This window comes from Nipponia nippon, unplaced genomic scaffold (genome assembly GCF_047370975.1).
Source record: "Nipponia nippon isolate SJK-2023a ecotype South Korea unplaced genomic scaffold, ASM4737097v1 scaffold_8, whole genome shotgun sequence".
Taxonomy (NCBI): Eukaryota; Metazoa; Chordata; class Aves; order Pelecaniformes; family Threskiornithidae; genus Nipponia; species Nipponia nippon.
The window spans coordinates 37,074,696-37,094,759 of NW_028262402.1; the positions used below are offsets into that span (position 1 = coordinate 37,074,696).

The 20,064-nt window shown below is 38.8% G+C and overlaps 1 protein-coding gene across 1 annotated transcript in view; it reads left to right on the plus strand.

Annotated features, from left to right (window-relative positions):
• The window catches only part of GDA (guanine deaminase), a 30,111-nt gene that overhangs the window by 610 nt on the left and 9,437 nt on the right, over positions 1-20,064 (plus strand). Inside the window, exons 2-10 of the mRNA XM_087741488.1 lie at positions 5,628-5,716; positions 7,396-7,567; positions 9,990-10,077; positions 11,353-11,458; positions 14,294-14,321; positions 15,740-15,847; positions 16,898-17,005; positions 19,153-19,250; positions 19,842-19,909. Coding sequence (XP_087597614.1) covers positions 5,628-5,716; positions 7,396-7,567; positions 9,990-10,077; positions 11,353-11,458; positions 14,294-14,321; positions 15,740-15,847; positions 16,898-17,005; positions 19,153-19,250; positions 19,842-19,909 — 865 coding nt within the window. The remainder of the gene's footprint in view (positions 1-5,627; positions 5,717-7,395; positions 7,568-9,989; positions 10,078-11,352; positions 11,459-14,293; positions 14,322-15,739; positions 15,848-16,897; positions 17,006-19,152; positions 19,251-19,841; positions 19,910-20,064) is intronic.

Here is a 20,064-nt window from a genome sequence, read left to right on the forward strand (position 1 = left end):
GCACGCCTGGACCAGGCATTCTTTCAGATTCTCTCAGTTTCCTTTCAGTTTCACAAGCAGGTTTTACATTCTCTAAGTATCAAAATGATGATTGTGAGTAATTGCAGTGTACCCCGTGTACTCATGCACAGCCTTCTGAGTGAGGATATTTTTTTTTGTCACAAGAAAAATCATGGCATATACCCATAAAGAGTTAGCAAGATGATGACATTGGGCATGTTAGTGGTACAAGCCAAGAAGCATTGCACTTACTGATAATGCAGGATCGATTTGGCAGGGAAGCTGTATCATTCCCTCAACAATGTCACAAGTGAAACTCAGTTTCACAGTGCACGTTGTGTAGGTAGACTGGTAATTATTTACAGAGTCAATAACATATATAGGTACACTATATAGAATAAAAAAAGGTTATTTTTTTTCTTGTGCCTCAGTAACAGGCTTCAGTGTGTGAGGCTTCAGTAGCATTCGAAATCTGTGCAAAGCACACTTTGAGCCCTTTACAGTGTTTATTTTTTCTGTTCATGCAGGTCCACGGGGGCCTGTTTCAAGACAGCCCTCTTATAGCTCATGAGGAGTCTGGTGCAAGGCGTACCGAAGTCTATGAGAAGCTGTATTTTGATGTATGGGAGGGGAATAAAAACTTACATAACTATGTATTGGCTGGTGTCAACTAAAAGCAATAGAGCTCAATGAAAAAAGGGGGTTGGTTTGTGTAACTCGGGTGCAGGAGGCAGAAACTCATACCCCATCCTGCTCTCTCTAATGGCAATTTCTGGAAAAGGGTCCCTACTCAGCATCCTTAGGAAATCAAGACCTTTAAGTGATTTTCTCGAAAAACGGGTACCTTAGTAAGCTGTACTGAGGGGTCTGTGATCTCAGTCACTATCTTCCTTCTCCTAGTGAACAAGGATTCACTGGATATTGTTTTGCTTGCATAAATTGGCACAGTTGCATGCAGTTGTTTAAAAAAAAATTCCAGTAAAACACTGTTGTCCAAAAATAAAATTCCCACTTGTGTACAGTAACAAGGACTTTCATTTTCTTCTCTTTTTAATATAAATTCTTTGCATTTTACTATTCAAGGGTCTGATACAGTGAGTTTTGGTACCCTTTAGCCTATTACTCAAATGTAACCTCATGCAGAATTTCCACTGGAATCACTGAAGAGCTGGCTTTTCAAGAAGGACATGATGGTTAGAAAATTGCTTACCTTTATTGCCCAAATTTACACCAAAACTGTTTCAGTATTACTCCCAAAGAAGTAAGTTTAACTAAATAGGTATTGTTCTTTTGCCTCATGTTACTGACTCCATCATAGAAAAATCATTCAGGGTCTCCAGCAGGGTGAACAGATCAGCTTTTGTGAACAGCCAAGTCCTGTTCTCCAGTGTGAGTCCCTGCCTGTCTTCCAAGGGAGAGGAGCATACAACCAGTGCCACAGAAGCACTGCCCAGACCACCACAGCACGTGGGGATACTTGGCTGGTAAAGGCAACAGGTGAAATGTCAGCTCTCTGTGCTTTGCCTGTAGATGAAAAGGGAGCTTTAGCAAGGAAAACGCTGCTGTCAGGTATGAAGACACAAGTTATTGTTAAGTCAGCAAAATGAGGACTGTGTTTAACTGACTGGTTTGCAGAGCAGTGTGGTGCTGCTCTTGAGGAATGACAAATAGAAAGAGTAGTATTCCTCAGGGTAAAGAAAACAGGGACGGGTGCAAAATGTGAGTTATCACTGAAATGTTGGTGTAACTAACTTAGCTGAGTAGACTACTAAGTAAATGGAACAAATGCTAGGCTAAAAGCTCCTACTGAAGGCATGAAAAGAGCAAGAGTTGTGGAATAAGAGTTAATAGTGTTAAGTACCGCCAAACATAAGTGTTTGATTTAAGCCAGCTGGGATAGCAAGTGATGTATGTTAGCTGTACAAGGAGGAAGGTACCAAGGCACCAACGTCCATCTGGAGTTTGTTGCTTAGCCTTTCTCAGCAGGTTGGGCTGTTCGTTCAGGTGCTGGGTCTTATACGTGCACCTGTCTCTCATCCAGCCTCACATTCCAGTTTTGGGAACTAGGCAAGCAACAGGCATCATGTCTCTAATTGCAAAAGTGAACTAATCATTGTGGGAGCATGTGGGAGGGGAAAGAAGGATGGACCCCTTACTCGTGTTCATGTATGAATGTCATAGAATCATAGAATCACAGAATCATAGAATCGTCAAGGTTGGAAAAGACCCTTAAGATCATCAAGTCCAACCGTCAACCTGTCACTGCCAAGTCCATATATACCATGTCTTCAAGCACCGTATCTATCCATTCTTTAAATATCTCCAGGGATGGAGACTCAACCACTTCCCTGGGCAGCCTGTTCCAATGCTTGACCACCCTCTCAGTGAAGAAGTTTTTCCTAATATCTAACCTAAACTTCCCCTGGCGCAGCTTGAGGCCTTTTCCTCTCGTCCTATCACTTGGTACTAGGCAGAAGAGACAGACCCCCACCTCGCTACAACCTCCTTTCAGGTAGCTGTAGAGAGCAATAAGGTCTCCCCTCAGCCTCCTCTTCTACAGGCTAAACAACCCCAGTTCCCTCAGCCGCTTCTCATAAGACTTGTGCTCTAGATGCTTCACCAGCTTTGTTGCCCTCTTCTGGACACGCTCCAGCACCTCGATGTCCTTCTTGTAGTGAGGGGCCCAAAACTGAACACAGTACTCGAGGTGCGGCCTCACCAGTGCCGAATACAGGGGCACTATCACCTCCCTGGTCCTGTTGGCCACACTATTCTTGATACAGGCCAGGATGCCATTGGCCCTCTTGGCCACCTGAGCACACTGCTGGCTCATGTTCAGGCGGCTGTCAACCAACACCCCCAGGTCCTTTTCCGCCAGACAGCTCTCCAGCCACTCCTCTTCCAGCCTGTAGCGTTGCATGGGGTTGTTGTGAGCCCAGTGCAGGACCCGACACTTAGCCTTGTTGAATCTCATGCAGTCGTAGCCAGAAACAAAGTAACACAGGCACTGTTGGATCAAAAAACCCCGAGTTCCTTCAGCCCATATCATTCACTTTCCATTCTTTTGGTAGCAAAGTTATTTGTACTGTGGTGCTTGGCGGCAGTCAGTTTACTGCATCAGGGCTGATGCATAGTTTAGTGGACCAGCTATGCGTTGACAGAGGAGCTTTGGGCCTCTCTTGGAATAAAAAAGGCCTGTGCTAGGGACCAGGGTAGGGAGGTCTCAGCTCCTCATCTTTCGATCCTTTAGCCCCATCACATGGATGACACATCAGAACTGATGAAAGTGTTTGGGCACTGGTGTTCACAGCTGTTGATCCTGCTTTTTGTGATACACCTTTCCCAAAGTGCTGGTTATTGTCCTTGACTTCCTTCTTTACAAGCTGAAGGTCTTAGTCTTGCCTGTGCACTTCTCTTGACTCTGTAGTGACTCTGCCATAGAGTTTTTCTTGCTTTTACAGTGTTAAGGTCCAGAACAAATTTAAAGGACCAGTGGACCAGGCTGATATACAAGCAAATACTCAAGCAAATGTCCAAGCCTGGGACCTCAAAGCCCTTAAAGCATTCAGTGTTAGAAAGGTGGCCAGAGCATATGTATCCTAAAGCAATGGGGAACATCTCTTGTGTGACCAAGGAGTTCGGCTGGGAAGTTTGCTTGAAAAGAGTATAGATGTCTTGCTGATTCATCCATAGCCACATTCGACAATAATGGACCAGGTGTCAGGTTTAGGGTTGATTTCATATGTCCAGCTCCCTTGAAACATATTTTCTTCATTCTTCCATTATTTAAGTGTTTTATTTATCTGCACCCTTAGAGTATATAATAGTCCCTTCTTTTCCATGGCAACGCCTGTTTCCAGAATTTGCCATCTGGTGTTTCATGTTTCTCTCTCTTTCCCTTTCTTCTCCCTTTTTTTTCTTTTTTTCAGCAGCTCTAACATTACTCATTCTGCATCCATTTTGACTTCAGCATCTGAGTGACATTTTCTTTATTGCTCATCAGGAATTTCAGTAGGTCTGTATTCTAGGCCCTCTGCAAGTATATACCTGCAGATACATAACTAATTAAGCTGACTATATTCCTCTTTAGAAGGTAAGAGATGCTGCTACATGTGAAGTATTAATGGACTACAATATTATTGCAATTTTTGCTAGTGTGGTATTTATTTATATGCTATGATTTTAGTAGGGTTTTTTTCTGACTAAAAATTTAAAACATCTGCTCTTTAGACAATGTAAATCATATAAGCCTTACGTGCATTTAAAAGACTAGGCAGCCAAAAACTTCCTATCTACAGTCTAGCAGCCTTTGCTTATTTTTCTCTATAGAAAAAATAGAAAATGCAAAAGGTAATGTCATACACATAAAAAATGGGTGTGCAAATAACTGCTAAACAGTGCTCTTTTGGTCCTCTTAATCTTCCTTCTAAGTTCCTGCCTATTGCCTTTTTACAACTATTTGATCTTGCCTTTACATGTTTTTTTAATTGCTGCCTTAGAAACTGCTGTCATGAGGGTGATGCAGGCCCTCAGTGTGGGAATCTTCACAGCAGCAGAAGGATGCCTATAGCAGCAAGATTACACCCTTGAATTTAGAGGAACAAGCTCTTATACCAACAGAGTTAGAAGACCATGAGTTGGTTTCTGGCAGAAGCTGTGGTTAGGCAAGAATTCCTGAAAGCCCAGGATAGACAGTCTTTGTCCAGGGTAGGTGGCAGGGTCCTCTACTCTGTCAAGTGTTGCGGAAACCCAGATCCTGCCTGGAGCCTGTACCGGGCATTGAAGTTCCTAGACTCTTCGCTCTTTGTTTCTTGGAGAGTTGTCATGCCTATTATTGCCAGACCAAAGATTTAAAGAGTTGAGAATTCAGCTGCCAAGAGTCATGTTGTAGATTAAAATACCATGGAATTTAGAAATAAACAGAAAGTGTGCTAAAATTCTGACTTGGTAACAAAAACTCAGCATCAGCAGAGTCGATGTCCTCTAGGAGTCAAACGGGGCTGAGTTAGGCTCCAGATTGTAGGTTTTTTTAAATAAACAAAGATCTTAGGCATGCTTTTAGTCTGTTCTGGAAAATGAAAGGATTGTCTGCATTTTTTCCCTTGATTTCTTTTCTCTTCCTAGGCATTTAAAAAATAATAATAAAAACCCACAAATTAACGACATGAGCAGAAAATTACAAAATACTTAGCTCAGTGCCAATCAGTCCTAGACAAAGCAGTTAATTTCACCCCTCTGGTTTTGAATACCAGATACGGTATTCATTCATAATTGCATTCCCATAAGACTGCTGCACACCTCCACAATGAACGACCATCGTTTAATGGTGGTATGTTGCAGGAATGCCAGTGGACACTGAACTCTGTGCAATTCTGCCCGTGTATTACTTGAGAATGAATGAATTGTTCTCTTACAAGTTACAAAGTGGGTGCGGTTATTCACTGGATTGTGAGTCAGTATTTCAAAATCATGCTTGATAGTCAGGAAGAACAAGTATTTCAGCGCAAACCTATCACCTTTCTACTAAGTGTGTAAAATCTGTTTTAAGATATGACTCTCTTTGCTTTCATGTAAAGCTGTTGTGGAATACAGGTTTAAAGTACCTAACCATGCTTTCTTTCTTTTAGATTGTGTTTTTGGAACAAACTGATCAGCAAGAACAGCTGGCTAAGAAGTGGGGCTTCAAAACGTCTGACATAAGAGAACTGAGTAACCAGTATGTGTTTTGTTTAGACTAGTTTCAGCAAATACCGTTTACTCTCTGAGTGAAGTAATGTGAGTCTCAGTGAATACATATTGGCAAGGAGCACATTAAATCCATTCTCATGGGCAAAACTCCCTTTCAGCTCTGTGAGAGCTCTTAACCCAAGAGCTGCCTGCGTCCTGGATGGGACTTGGAGGGTGGACGGTCCGTGTGCTTTTTGCATTCCTTGGTTTGGGACTGCAACCATGGATGAATTGTGCTGGCTTTTACACCGCACAGAACAAAATGCCATATTTAGCTTTCATATATGACCTCTTCTGTGCTTACAGAAGTAAATGACGTTCTTTCTTGAGATTACATTTTATATGCATTTTGTTAGCAGCAGGCTGTGCCTAACTAGCTCGAAACTCCAGACTTAGTAAATGTAGGTAACACTAACACTGCAGATATAAAACTCAATTGCTTGGGCTTTGACACACTTCCTAATAAAAGCTAATAAAATTAGAAGATTTAAACCTTCTAAACACAGAGCCTTGGATTTCTAACTGTATTGCAGCTAGAGCGTTCCTTTTTACTTCAGCCAGTGAAATTCCCCACCTTTCTGGTGAAGTGAAATGGTTTTGGATTGCACCTACTATGCTTTGCATGTAGTAGCACAACTGTAAACAACTTCTGGCTTAGAATCTAGAGCTGCAGTATAGTTTTAGTGTTCAGTTGTTAAAAAATCTGTGTGCTTTGTTGAAAAGCTAATCATACAGAATATATGAGTCATCAGATGTTTTCTTCACTTGAAATAGCCTGCGGAAAATGGAAGGTGCTGGGAATATGGATCAGATTGAGAAAGATCTTTCAGCATTTCTAGCATGCAGGAAAACAGGAAGAAGGGGAACTACAAAGAGACAAAATCAGTGTTCATTCAGTAGTCAGGGAGAAGGGAAGAGGAGTGAGAGAAATTTCATGCTGTATGGAGTTCCAGCACAAAAAAAAATAATTATAACAACTTCCTGGTAATGTTGGTATATTCATCCCTGTTATTGCATGAACACTACGTGACAACAAACAATATTACAGTTCCATTGTAAATATGCCTTTCCTGTCAAGATATTGAGCAGAGTTTTTTTTTCACCAGTGTCTGTGTTTGCATTTATAGACACAGTGGCTGTTCTTCCATTAAACCTTGAAATTCATTGATTGGATATATATCTATAGACACATATATAATGTAGAGGAAAACTGGGATATCGAAAGTTACAGTTGTAAATGTAATGGTCTGGCAGCTGGAGGCATTCCAAATATATCCATACTAGGAAGCAAGACTGTGCCCAAACCTCTTTTTTCAGGTGGATTGTACAGTGGAGTAATTTTAGTTATTGTGAAGTCAGTTTGGCTTTGTTTGTTGGTATTTAGTCTGGGTAAATATTAAAGATAATTGGATTCATCATATTGTTTTCTCTCAGTTAGCTATATATAAGTCTGTGTAAAAGTTGTTATTCAACTGCTTCATACCGTAAAAAGAGCATGGGTAGAAGTACAGTGGGAGTTGACAGGCTGATGCTGAAAGAGGAAGGTTAATCTGTATTCACCGTTTACTCTGGTGGATTTTGCTCAAGCATAGTGTTTAAAGCAAAACCACTTACCATGGAAAATTTTGTGACATTTCAGACTATTACAATTTTCTTTTCTTTCCCTAGTGAATTCTTCATGCCAGGAATGGTTGATACACACATTCATGCCCCTCAGTATTCATTTACTGGTACAAGAGTAGATCTACCTCTTTTGCAGTGGTTGACTACCTACACATTCCCAACAGAAGCCAAATACAAAGACAGTGATTTTGCAGAAGAAGTGTACACCAGGGTTGTTGTAAGTACTGCAAATGTCATTTACCTACTTGATGACATTCATATTTGTGAAATATATGTATGTTTTCAGAAGGTCAGCAGAAATAGTAGAGTATGTTTTAAAGTCATGAAGACCAGATAAAACCTACAGTATAGTCACTGTTCTAATTGCCAGCCAAGATTGTCCCCTGCTAGTTTCAGTCTTGTTCTGTAGTTGCTGATAAGACAGTTCATTTCATCACATGGTTAACAATGACCTTTTTTGTCGTCTTTTCTGATAACTGAGTACAATGACCAACATTTATGAGTACTCTCAGAGCTAGTATAGCCAGCAGGTACTGACAACCTCAATGCAGAAATAACCAAGCATGGTAAAAAAAATAATTCAGAGGATATTTCCTTTTCTGCACAAAAAGCCTCTATTATGAAATCGTCTTCTGCAAAGACTACATTGAAGAGAAGGTGCTTCTCACAGACAACAAATCTGGGATGTTTTGGAGTAATTAATGAAGAAGTTTCTACAGCTGAAGTCCTTGTAGCAGGAATATCTTTCACTGCAGGGGCTATGGATGAAGCCTGTCAATGGTATTGTGGCACAAAGAGAGAAACTGTGTTTGAGCTAGACTGGTTCTGAGAAATATAAAGGCTTTAAGGTCAAATTCCACTTGATGAACAATAAGCAGCTAGGTCACGTTGCAGAGTGCTGATTCTATCCTATAACGGAAATAGTGTCCTTGCCACACAAATTTTTAAAAAAATTACTTTCTGCCATAATAAAAACATGTAGGAGAAGCTTGGTCTTAAACTCTAGTGACAAGCACACATGCCTTCAGCTACTTGAAACATAGAGGTGATCTCACCTTCCAGCTGTGTGCCTCAACGTACTGTTACTCTTTCCATCAGTTCAGATTGGGTGACATCAGCACAGCTGAAGAGTTCACTGTGCAAGGTGTTGGATAACCTCACCTGGAAAAGAACTGCCAGTGAGAGATGGAAGTTAGTTTTAGCAGCTTCAACACAATGGTTAGGCTCTCTCCGTGCATATCAAATAGGACAAGATCAGGAAAATGTCTTCACCCCCAAAAGTGCAGAATACTAGTTGCTCTGCAATGTTTGATGGGGCTGATAACAACCTTCAACTGTTAGAAACAGGACTAAACCTGCAGGAAGCAGATATTGTTTCACATGTACCTTTGTACTTCTGGAGTTGCAACAAAAACATACTGAATTTTTTCAAATCAAAGTTCTGTTTCCAATAAACACTTTCTATAATTGCTAAAAGAAACAAATCAGGTGAAATTTGCCAGATTTTAGCTGGAACCTCCTCTGGTCCCTCAAATTTTAGGAAAGCCAATTCTTCATGCTGATGTTTTGGAAACAGAATGTTTTTAGATTTCATTTAACAATGATATTAGGAATCCAGAAGTAGAGAATTCTGGTTTTAAAAGCTAAGAAAGAAAAAAGTAGTTTCTCTGTGTCATGACATTGTTATTTTTGAGACTCATTTTAGGAACTCTTAAAGACTTCTTTTAAATTATTGGCTTTAATTGGAATATTGTATGGAAGAGACAGAGCTTGGCTTCATGTTTGTCAAATAATTAGCTCTATCCATTCTCAAAAGTTGCGCTGGGTGTCCCACTTTCTATCTTATTAAAAAAATAAAATAAAATTCACAAATTACATTATAGCCAGAATCCAAAAATGTAATTTAAACTTGTATGTTGGATGGGTAGTCAATGTAGTATGCATTAGTCCCAAGATCAAATGAAGCTATAAATTTCATCGTGACTTAATATAACTTTAAATGGCTCTTCATTTACTGTTATGACCTCCAAGGGTAATATGAACAGGTATCAACCACCCTCTCTTTTCAAATGGTATAATTAAATAAATAATTAAATTACATTCTGAACAGTTGGTCTCAGTTTACTTTTACCTGGAAGTTTGTTGCTTTCTATTCAGGGATAACAAAGGGGTTTTATACATGAAAGCCTGGCTACACAGCCACATCAGGTGGCCAAATGAAAACCACTACTTTTTCCCAAAAGCCTTGCTTTGCTAACGTTATGTAAACAGTGCTTCACTGTGAAAATTGGAGAGCCTTTCAAAACTAGGAAATAACATAAATGACTGGTTGTTTGTATTTCTAAATAGAAGTCAGAATTTATTTCCAGTTTGAGTGAAGGAAATAGAGACTGGTTTCTATGAGTTCAGCCATTGTTAAAATCCTGTATGGATTTGGAAGAAGAATTTGTTTATTTATTACCACTCAGACTTAGAAAAGTTATTATAAAATTAAAAATCTGTATTTTACCTTCCCACTTCACTGGACAATTTCACAATCCCTAAATGTTCTCGCAGTTTGAAATCAGACTGCCTGTTCTGCATTTCGGCAGCTTGACTATTTTTTTTTCCAGACAGTTGAAACTGATTTCTTTTTATAGAGACGAACTCTAAAGAATGGCACAACTACAGCTTGCTACTTTGCAACAATTTACACAGATACTTCTCTTCTTCTTGCTGAAATTATAGGTAAGACTAACAGTGAGTTTTGAAGGATGTTGCACAGACTGCGTTAGTTGATGGAAAAAGAGCTTAGGAGTTTTAGACTAGCTAGGGAACTGTCTTTCTACTAATTTGTTTTTTATTCATTGTATCTGTCATACTGTGTCCCCCAAATCCACCCTAGTTACCCTTGTTCACTTAACCGCCTCTCTCCTACTGTTGTTTCTGCTAGTCTCTTCATTCCCAAATCAGCTGCTGGCTGAGCTTGAATTAGGTCTGCTGGAGTTGCTCTTCAGCTGCAGTTCTCTGCTCTTTCTGCTCTGCCTTTTGCTATTTGAGGATTAAAGGGCTGAATGACAAGAAGTGCAGTCAGTGCATTAATTTCCTGATACTCTGAAGTTTCAGTTGAGAATCAACATAAAAAATCTCATCACACCCTCTGAAACCAGAACAGTGGCAGTTGCATCAGGATCTTATCCCTCCCTCCTGTTCACTGTTGCAAATGCCTGCTGTTTGAAAGTATTGTGATTCTTGCAGGGTTTCTCAAGGCTCAGCCAACTCCCAAAGCAGAGCAATTTAATGAGAACCTCAGTTTCCATCAAAAATTCTCTACTCTTTCTGATTTTGTAGGAAAACCTAAAACTTTGAAGCTGTTGTATTCAACAACTCAGATAGTAAAAGTGGACAAAAGAGATCTAATGTAGAAACAAGTTTAAAAGCTTAGAATTTAATATTATATGCATTCCTTTTAAGTCTTACACATGAGTACTGAGTCCTAGCATGGATAAATCTCAAGAAAGAGGCTAGAAGTAGCTCTGGTAATTTTCGCCATCCAGCCACACATGGGAGGCGTGTTAGGAACGTCATTCTTTTCTCTTAAGTAGAGATGGTTTGCTGAGATCTTTGTGCCTTTTCTCATCTCAGGGTAATCATCTACTACAGTTACTGTACTTTGATGCTTGTGTTTCTCGTCCTCTACTTCACAGCGGTCTTCTTCGTATACTACCATTATGAATTCTAGTTGTGATTAAACTACAGTAATCTATTCCTCAATTATGACATTTATAAAGTTGGGTACTAATGTGGAAGAGGAGAACTCCTATTTAAATGTTTGGGTTTTTTTTTCTCTTTCCGTTTTAGCTTTAAAAGTCACATTGATGGTCCTAACTTAAGAAAAGAGCATAAATTCTGTTCATCTTAAATGAAGCTGGTTGGGGTAGAATTTGCTATTTTGCAGTGCAGGCTCTGATAGCAGTTTTTGAGAACCAGTGATTCTGAGTGTTATATTATGCATCTCAACAGATAAATTTGGTCAACGAGCATTTGTTGGAAAAGTCTGCATGGATATGAATGACAGTGTGTCACAATACAAAGAGAGTACTGCTGACTCTGTCCAAGAGACAGAAAGGTAAGGTGGTGAAATTGATGGCACGACCTTTAGAAATAAGACTTTTTCATACATCTGAAAAGTGAATATGAAGCTGACTGAGAACTTACAGGTGTAAATTTATTAGGAACAGGTTTTTTTTGTTCTGACAGTATTGTTTCCTACAGTTCTGGCAATTCCTGCATACTCAGTTGCTGCACAGCCCAAGTGGTTTCTTTCCAGCTCTTCCAAAGAAAGGGAGAAGCTACAGCTCTAGGGTTTGGAGAGATTATGTGTATGTTGCTGTTTGTTTTCTGCCTCCTCTTTTCCCTTCACAGCTCTCTGTGTGGAGGTGATGTGACCTGACATGGGATGGTCGGGTGGCAATCAGTTCCTTCGCCCCCATTAACTTCTGAGCTATTTCCAACTCCCATTTAGGATACGGCTTTATTCAGGTTGTAGGAGTCAGGTTTCATATACCCTGTTTTAAACATGCTGTGGTTCTCCTCTCTTCCAGCATAGCACCAGTGAAATTACTCTAATCTGCAGCTGAGAGAATGAAGGAGAATCAAATCAAGGCAACGTATGTAGTGGAGGGCACCCAAGACTGGAGTATAGCAGCCTGCTGTCTTAGGTTTCCCTTGTCTTTCGCATCCATGCTCAGAAAATGCTTAAGCAGACATACAGCTTTTCTCATGGGACTATTTATTTACTTGTATAAATGTTTCAAATATCATGCTGAAAGAGAAAATACCTAATAGTAATATAAACATGTTATGGCACTTGTGTGAAGTTGCTACTTTATTTTTGCAAATCATGATCATGCTAGCAGAATGGCAGTAAAAGTTAGAAATTGTCGTGGGTTTCTAATGGTGTTTATATTTAAAAACATTTTTAAAACATGTAGTAACAGTCATTCGCACTCTACTAACATTTGTTTTTGTTCACGTAAATCACCAGTTTTTGTAATACAGTGTGAGTCCTCCTGAATGGGCCTGAAAGTGACAGAACTTCCAGTTCTGATATTTTTTAAAGCTTCAGAATGATATAAATAGCTTTCTTTTAAATACCTATCTTGTGCCCCCAACTCCCTTCTCTTGTGATTGTGTTCATAACAAACGTCTCTCAGCTTTGGATGAGAGTGTGCCACAAGTACTCTGGAGCTGTCCAGAGACAAGAGCTGTGTGCTTGTTGGCATGGATCAGGAGTACTTACCTCATCAGGCCTGAATTGCAGGAATACCATTGCAGAAGGATGAAAAAGCTCTTCTTTAAGAGGGCAACTTTTTTTTTTTTTTTTTAAAGAACCTAAGAAATGTGATCTGTCACATTGTCAGAAAATGTATTACACTGATTTCAGTTCTTTACAGTTAACCTCTGGAAATATTTATATTGTATGCATGGAAATAATATACAATTCCAAGTGCATCATATATTACATCTAAATTCAGGTCAAGAATTTGAATCTACCCCTCTCCTGCACAAAGGATGAATAAAAAATTAGGGAGCTGAAATCTAGAATATGTCACATGCTACTAATGGTTGTAGTCATCTGGAAAGAGGAGGAGCCATGTTCAAATCTGTTCTTCTGTTGCAGAAGACAGTGGTTTGAACCTGAGCTTCTTTCCTCATAGAGAAATACATAAGCCAACAAAGTATAGGGTGTTTTGAGAAAGGCATTTCAGTTTTGAAACAATGCTGACACTATTCGAAGAATGTGAAAAAGAATGAAAACAGCCATCTGGAGGTTTTGGATTATCACCTGAGAGTTATACTTGTGTTACAGTTTCTGCTCCAGTGAATGTTATACTATTATATCAGATGAATCAATAAGAGGAGAGATAGACAGATGTTACCTAATTCACAATGCTTTTGGCTCTCAAAGTTAGACAATGGTGGGCTCAAACTCCTTTGGTCATTGCAGAAGTTTAGCTTAGGTCTCTCACTTCCAGCTGGTGATCTAGCACCAGCTTCAGTGTTGTGAATCTAGCCTCCGGCATTATTTGCTTTTCCATCTGAAGATATTTGACAAATTTGATTGACTGTTTGTTGTGACCAAAATTACGTGTTTTTCTGAATATAAACTATGACATAAAAATTCACAGAGATCCTGTCCAGAACCCATCTCAAACTGGCTTTTCAAAATTATTTTCATACAACATGTATATGAGTTTTCAAAGAATTTCTTCCCTGCAAAATCAGAGGAAGTTTTATTTGCTCATCTGCATTTTCCATATTGACTGCTTGGGGTTTTTTATAGACGTCCCTGAGGTAGCTTCTTTTATTTAACAAAGTAAGTAAATCTATGTATTTTCCATAAGGTAGATAATCTATACAGTAACATTAATATAAGCACTTCCAGAAAATCAAGGGTCCATTAAGTGAATGAGGACATATGCAACTACTGTAAGTGAGGTATGAAATATTACAGCATCTTTTAAAAATAGGATTTTAAATAATAGAATATATTTAATGCTGTAATTTAAATTCATGGACAGACAAATTTAAGTGTTTTTTTTCTCTAATGTTGCAGCTGTAGCTTATAATTATGTTTTCAATTAATTTAATGTAACATGCATTCAGTTTTCAGTGAGAACTCAGAGTAATCACCATGTGTCTAATGCTAATTATTGCAAATGAAAAAAATTCTGCATATTCAGGGTCAAATTCACAACTAGCATAATTTGGTGTAACTATCCTGAATTCATTGTGTTTCTTCTTTTTATTTCATCCAAGAATCTGGCCCAACTTTCTGTAAAAAAATTGATCTATGTCTTAAATGTTTAATAGGGTATCTAACTAAATATTTTCTGTATTTTTCATAATGTATAATACAGATGACAAGTTTATATCAGATTTTTTTTCTACCCTTTTTCAGGTTTGTTAAGGAACTACTGGAAAAGAAAGTAAGTAGAGTTCTACTTTGTATTCACTTTTGTATTCAGAAGATGCTGTGTGAATGTATGAAATAGTTAATCCCACTGACAAACTCTGCTGCCTTAGTGACAAACCAATAAATATACATCTTTCTGAGTAGTCGACAGATATCATAAGTCTGAGAAATGTTCTGCTAGCCCTGTTGTTGAGAAATGGACTTGTAGCAGTGTAAATTCAGTTTCGTGTGGTCAGAGCACAGCAGAGTAATGTTCTGTGCGTGTTCTCTGTTGACTTTAAAATATTTCCTAGAAAGGACAATTTTCTGTTAAAGAAAGAAAGGTGCAAGTCAGTTGATCACTCTGCAGTATATAAATAGACAAGTTAAAGAAGTTCTCACCAGCAGAAATCAATGTTTTTACACTACAGTTACAAATCCATTACCAAATTAGTATTTTGTGTCAGCACATGTCTTCCAGTGTGTTTCTAAAGAAATTCAGGTTTACACTCCTGAGTTAAAGACAGAGGTTTACACTCCAATATTACAAGCAGGGATACTCTTCTTATCGGCCTTTTGTTTTCAATGGCTTAATTTGTTGACATTTGTATCTCAAAATATTCAAGAACAGATGCCCAGAGTTTAATGCCCAAATCATATGTATTAGTAGTGTAAATCGGCTAATCTGCAGAAGCCCTGAGCTCCTTGTATCTGGGAGATGGTTTAAGAAACTGCAAACCAGGTTATCATATAGTGTCTTCTAGTGGTGCCACATGCACAACTATTGCCTGTGACTGAAGGCAGAGTTGTAATGCCATTGTCTATTTTTTCTGAAAATTTTAATCCAGAAGTGCAAGGTGTAAAGTAAACATCTGTAGCTCTAGTCTTGGTGTCTTCTGCACTCTTTCCTACTGCATAGCGTATCAGGTGCTACCACTAATCTTCCTGTCTAGGGACTATAGGGACAGTTTGTTGCTATCATGAGTGGAGAAGATCGAACAAGGAAAAGGTTTTGGTTTTACCGAACTCTGCAGTTTTGCGTCATGACATCTTTGATATTCATGGAAGTGGTACTCAGAAAAATGTCTGGTTATCCATCTGACTTATTTCTCGTAATGCATACTGGACTGTCAGCAAATATGAAAAAGCATCCAGTGCTTCTCCTGAAGTCTGGTAAAATCTCAGTGACTTGAGGACAGAGTTCTAATAAAAATAACTTCTTTACTAAGGTTCATTAAAACTGTTCACAGAAAAAACTTAGATTTTCTACTTCTGTGGTGAAATTTCTAATAAAAATAAGGCAATGACTATATGGCTTAATTTGTGTTGGCAAGGATTCAGTAAGCAGTAAGCGATGGAGACAAAGTGTAATTATGGTGTAAATGCTTGTCTTAATTATGGTTACTGATATATAGATGTAGAATCCCAAGCATGTCTTTTTAATATTTTCAGTATCCAAGGGTACAGCCTGTAATAACCCCCCGCTTTGGCCCTTCCTGCACAGAGGATTTGCTGTGTGCACTTGGCGATTTAGCACAGGCTCGTGATCTCCATGTGCAGGTAAGCTCTGAGAGCTCTGTATACAATTTGCATAGTTTGGATAGATAGCATACAGACCAGGGAGTCTTCATAATTTCAGCAAAACACTTAAACCACATTCTTAACTTGGAGCCTGTCTTTTAAATGCCTCTGAAATTATTGATGGTACTCTGCAAGAACACTGTGACCTGCAGAGGAAATGAGAAGGCTCATAGCTGGATGGATGCACAATTCAGCAAGCCCCAGCACATGGTCACTAGGAGACTGGCACTCAGTATCATAGGTTAGAGCAGCCCTTGGGTTGCTAAAGGTTGCTCTGCCTGGTCCAAGGTTGTTATGTCTGTCTCTCTGCCTTCTGCTTTTTCTGTACAGAGCAGATTTCAGTAGATAAAAGAATTACTCGTCTTTGTGTCTTATTTAACATTGTTAACATAGCTGTAGGATTTCCAGCATTATGAAGTTTCCATGTTTAAAAAAGACATATTTTAAAGCTTACAGATCTGTTGAAACTTCAAGATGTTTCTTTTTTGGTTACACAGCTCTAAGCATATACTGTTTTAAAGCTATCCTACATTAGGATTTTTTGTCATTACGAAGTGGGCATTTTGAAAATATATGCTCCAATGGGAGTACAGGAGGATCAGATCTTTATCTGAGACCAGGAATTAATCAGCCCATCTGAAGACACATGGAGCAGCTACCTATGTGTTGCCCTGATCCCAGGGTCCACTCTGTGGTAGGCTGGTTCTCTCTGTCACCTCACAGTCATATATATTAATTTATTATTTTAACATTTGCCAAATACCAAGTGGGCCATTATGTCACCAAACTACTGGGATGGACTATCCAGGCATACCATCTCATATCACTTTTAAAGGAACAGATGGAGCTACTCTTTTGGGTCCCAGGGACCTCTCTGATGAAAAGAGTACCCCAAGGATTATACCTAACTATAGGCTTTACAAATACCAGTTGCTGTCGTTATATGTTTAGCACTAGTAGGTTGTTCAGAAGGTTGCTCAGGTTTAATGCTATTTAAAGCACTCACTGCTGTATATTTTCTTATTGCAGAGTCACATAAGTGAGAATGAAGAAGAACTCAAACTTGTGGAGAACATGTTTCCTACCTACCAGAATTACACTGAACTTTATGATAAGAACAAGCTGCTTACCAGCAAGGTAGCTGCATAAAAACTTCCACAGCATAGCTTAGATTTATCCATGTAGAGAATATGATGGTTAATTGTTGTTACTTGAAAAGTTTTATTGTTTTGTCAAGGTTAGTGACATCGGGGGGAAGTAAACTGGTTTTATGTTCTCTATTGCACAGGTGTTGGTCAAGGTATTGAAACTTTAGACAAGCCCACGCATTTCCTAGAGCATTTTAGTGGAGATGAACAATAAAGGTATCTTATGCTCTCTGATCCATTTTCCAAGGGCTCCAAAGAGAATTGGGGCAATGGGATCAGAAGGAGACTAGGTAAAGCTGGTATTGTAGGAGCTGGTAATTCTTGGGCAGTACCCACTTATCCTTACATTACAATGTTCTTGCACAGTGGTTTTGCCTGAAGATTTGTTCTATGGTGTTATGGTAGGACCAACTTCATTTTTTGGTAGTTTACTCCAGAAAAGCAGCTTGTCCTTTTGTATTCTGTGTGTGAACCTGACATGCAGACAGGTACACTTTACTGTTCTGACTATCCAAAAGCACTCTCATCTCATTAGCTGATTTTACCAATTATTGAGAGGCACAGTGGCCTGAAGAGTTGAAATTCAGTAAAGCTTTATGGTGGCGAGAGAAATGCAAGCAGGTCTGATAGCAGCCCACCCCAAGTACAGATTAGAGTGCTAGGGCACACCTTGCTAGATAGTGGAGAGCCCATGCATGAGTGAATATGAACAACCTAACTACAGTCAGAGTGCTTAAACATCAGTAAATTGATTTAAAATTTTAGGAAAGAATTTTCAGAGGCCTGAAGGGCAGCTGGGAACTCCTTGGGAATTAGCTATTGAACTCCCATTTCTGTCGTAGAAAATGTACCCCAGTAAATTAATTATTTACAGTCCTTTTTACCTGAGAAATCAATATGGACTACTTAAGTATGTACAGAGTATTAACTGTTTCTCTCTCTTCCCTATGCACGCTGATTTGTTGTGTTGGTGTACTAAAGAGAATATTAGTGCTGCAAAAACACAGGTCTTAATTCTGCCAGGCTTTTATAGGCACAGCACTGAAAATGGTCACTGAAAATCAGGGTTGCTGGTGCTTTCTGGTTCCAGGCTCCTCGTTGTTTGGGGGACACAAGCATAACAAAACTGCAGACATTGCCCCCTCCTTAACCACCAAAACAAAGACACCAAATTAATTTTTTTTAATGTTTTAAAAGTATATTTTTTAGAGCTGTGGCTGAAATATTTCCTTCTTTTTAAAAAGAAGTACAGATCAGCAGAGATATGGTTCAGCAGCTACTATGTATGTCCTTAACTTAAGATGTGGCTATTCTCATTGCATTTTCACTTACATTTGAGCTTGATGAATAGAGATGGCAAGGGTACAGTGCTATTAAGAGATGCTCAGTGGAAACAGTCCCTGTGCCATTCTCATTTTTATCAGCAGATTGCAAGGCCTGACAGAGCTCTTGCTCTTCTCTTTGAGTGGGCATTTGGCATATGAGGTAATTCCAAGTAGGTTTGTCTGGGAATAATTGGTTTATGTCATATTAAATGATACTATGCTATACTTCTATGTTTTCTGTATACTGCTTGTGAACTTATTTTTAAAGTCATCTATGTAGGCCAAGAAAGAAAACTAATTAATCAGTTGCATAACAAATTAGATTATTTTAATTAAAGGATATTCCAGGTATATATATATCTACCTAGTGCAAACCTTTAGAGATACAATGGGAAACATGCTAAGAGTACGCAACCATCTTCCATTGTATCTGATGTACTCCTAGCCCCAGTACTTAATCTCTGTGTTAGCTATGAAAAATATAAATCATAAGGTTACTACAGTGCTAGGGCAACTGGGGAATTACTGCTTTTGTTCCTTGAAGCTCTTAGGTCACAGCAGTCACTGCAAGAGCAGCAGCCTATCTTCTTACATTAATAAATGAAAAAAAGCTGAGGGAGTCATATATCAGATATACTGAAGTTAATGAGAGTTTCTCCCCTGTTGATTTCAAGAGCTTCATTCAAGAAGTGCGTTAATTTCCCTTGATGGTAACAGGTGTCCTTTTGGCTATTAAAAGCAGTGCAGCAAAAATCACACACACTGAAGTAAATGCAATATTGAGTAAACTTGTGATTCTGTTTTTCTTTAGACAGTGATGGCTCATGCCTGTTATCTTTCTGAAGAAGAGCTGAAACTTTTTAGTCTTCGTGGAGCTGCAATTTCACACTGTCCCAATTCTAATTTTTCGTAAGTTAAAAAAAAAAAAAAGAAAAAAAAGCATGGTATACAATTAACAAAGCTGTTGTTCTCATAGTTTTTTCTATCAATGGCAGATTCAGGCCATCTCCCTTCCCCCCCCAAAGCATGCATATGTTTTGGGATAATGGGAATGGGCTATATAGTCTTCTTTCTATTAAGCAGAAATGAGATACTGTAGGGTATGCAGCCAGGGCACCGTATTAAATGTTAACAGTCATTTTTCCTTTAACATAATCAATATCTTGTTTGTGATGACTTACTGGAGCTCATGAAATGACCTCCCATCTCCTGGAACATACTTTATATCATATTTGGATTTTTCACAGGTATACTGAGAGCTCGTTTTCAGCAGATAACTTTAAAACTGTGGGAGTTTTTAATTGAGAAAAACTGCCTTTATTTTTTGTGATTAAACTCCATCTTTCAGGTGTATGAATGCAAATGCTCCATCCGAGGTTAATAAACCTCATCTATTGCACATGTTCTGAGAGCCTTTGTCTTGAAACAGCTCTGCAACCCTACTCTTCCTGAACTTTCTCTGCATGTATCACACAGAACACATTTCTTCTTCCAATTCAGGTTGCGCAGTGGTGTCTTAAATGTGCAAAAGGTCCTGAAACACAATGTGAAGCTTGGCCTTGGCACAGGTTAGTAGTTTGCTGTAAAAATAGTTTCTTTTGGAAGCCATTGGGAGACACAAAAACGTGTCTACTTGTTCATATTTAAAAGTCAGCAACTTATGGACCTGCTTTTTTTTTTCACAGTACTTCTAGAGTAATGAAGTCTAGAGTACTGAAATCTA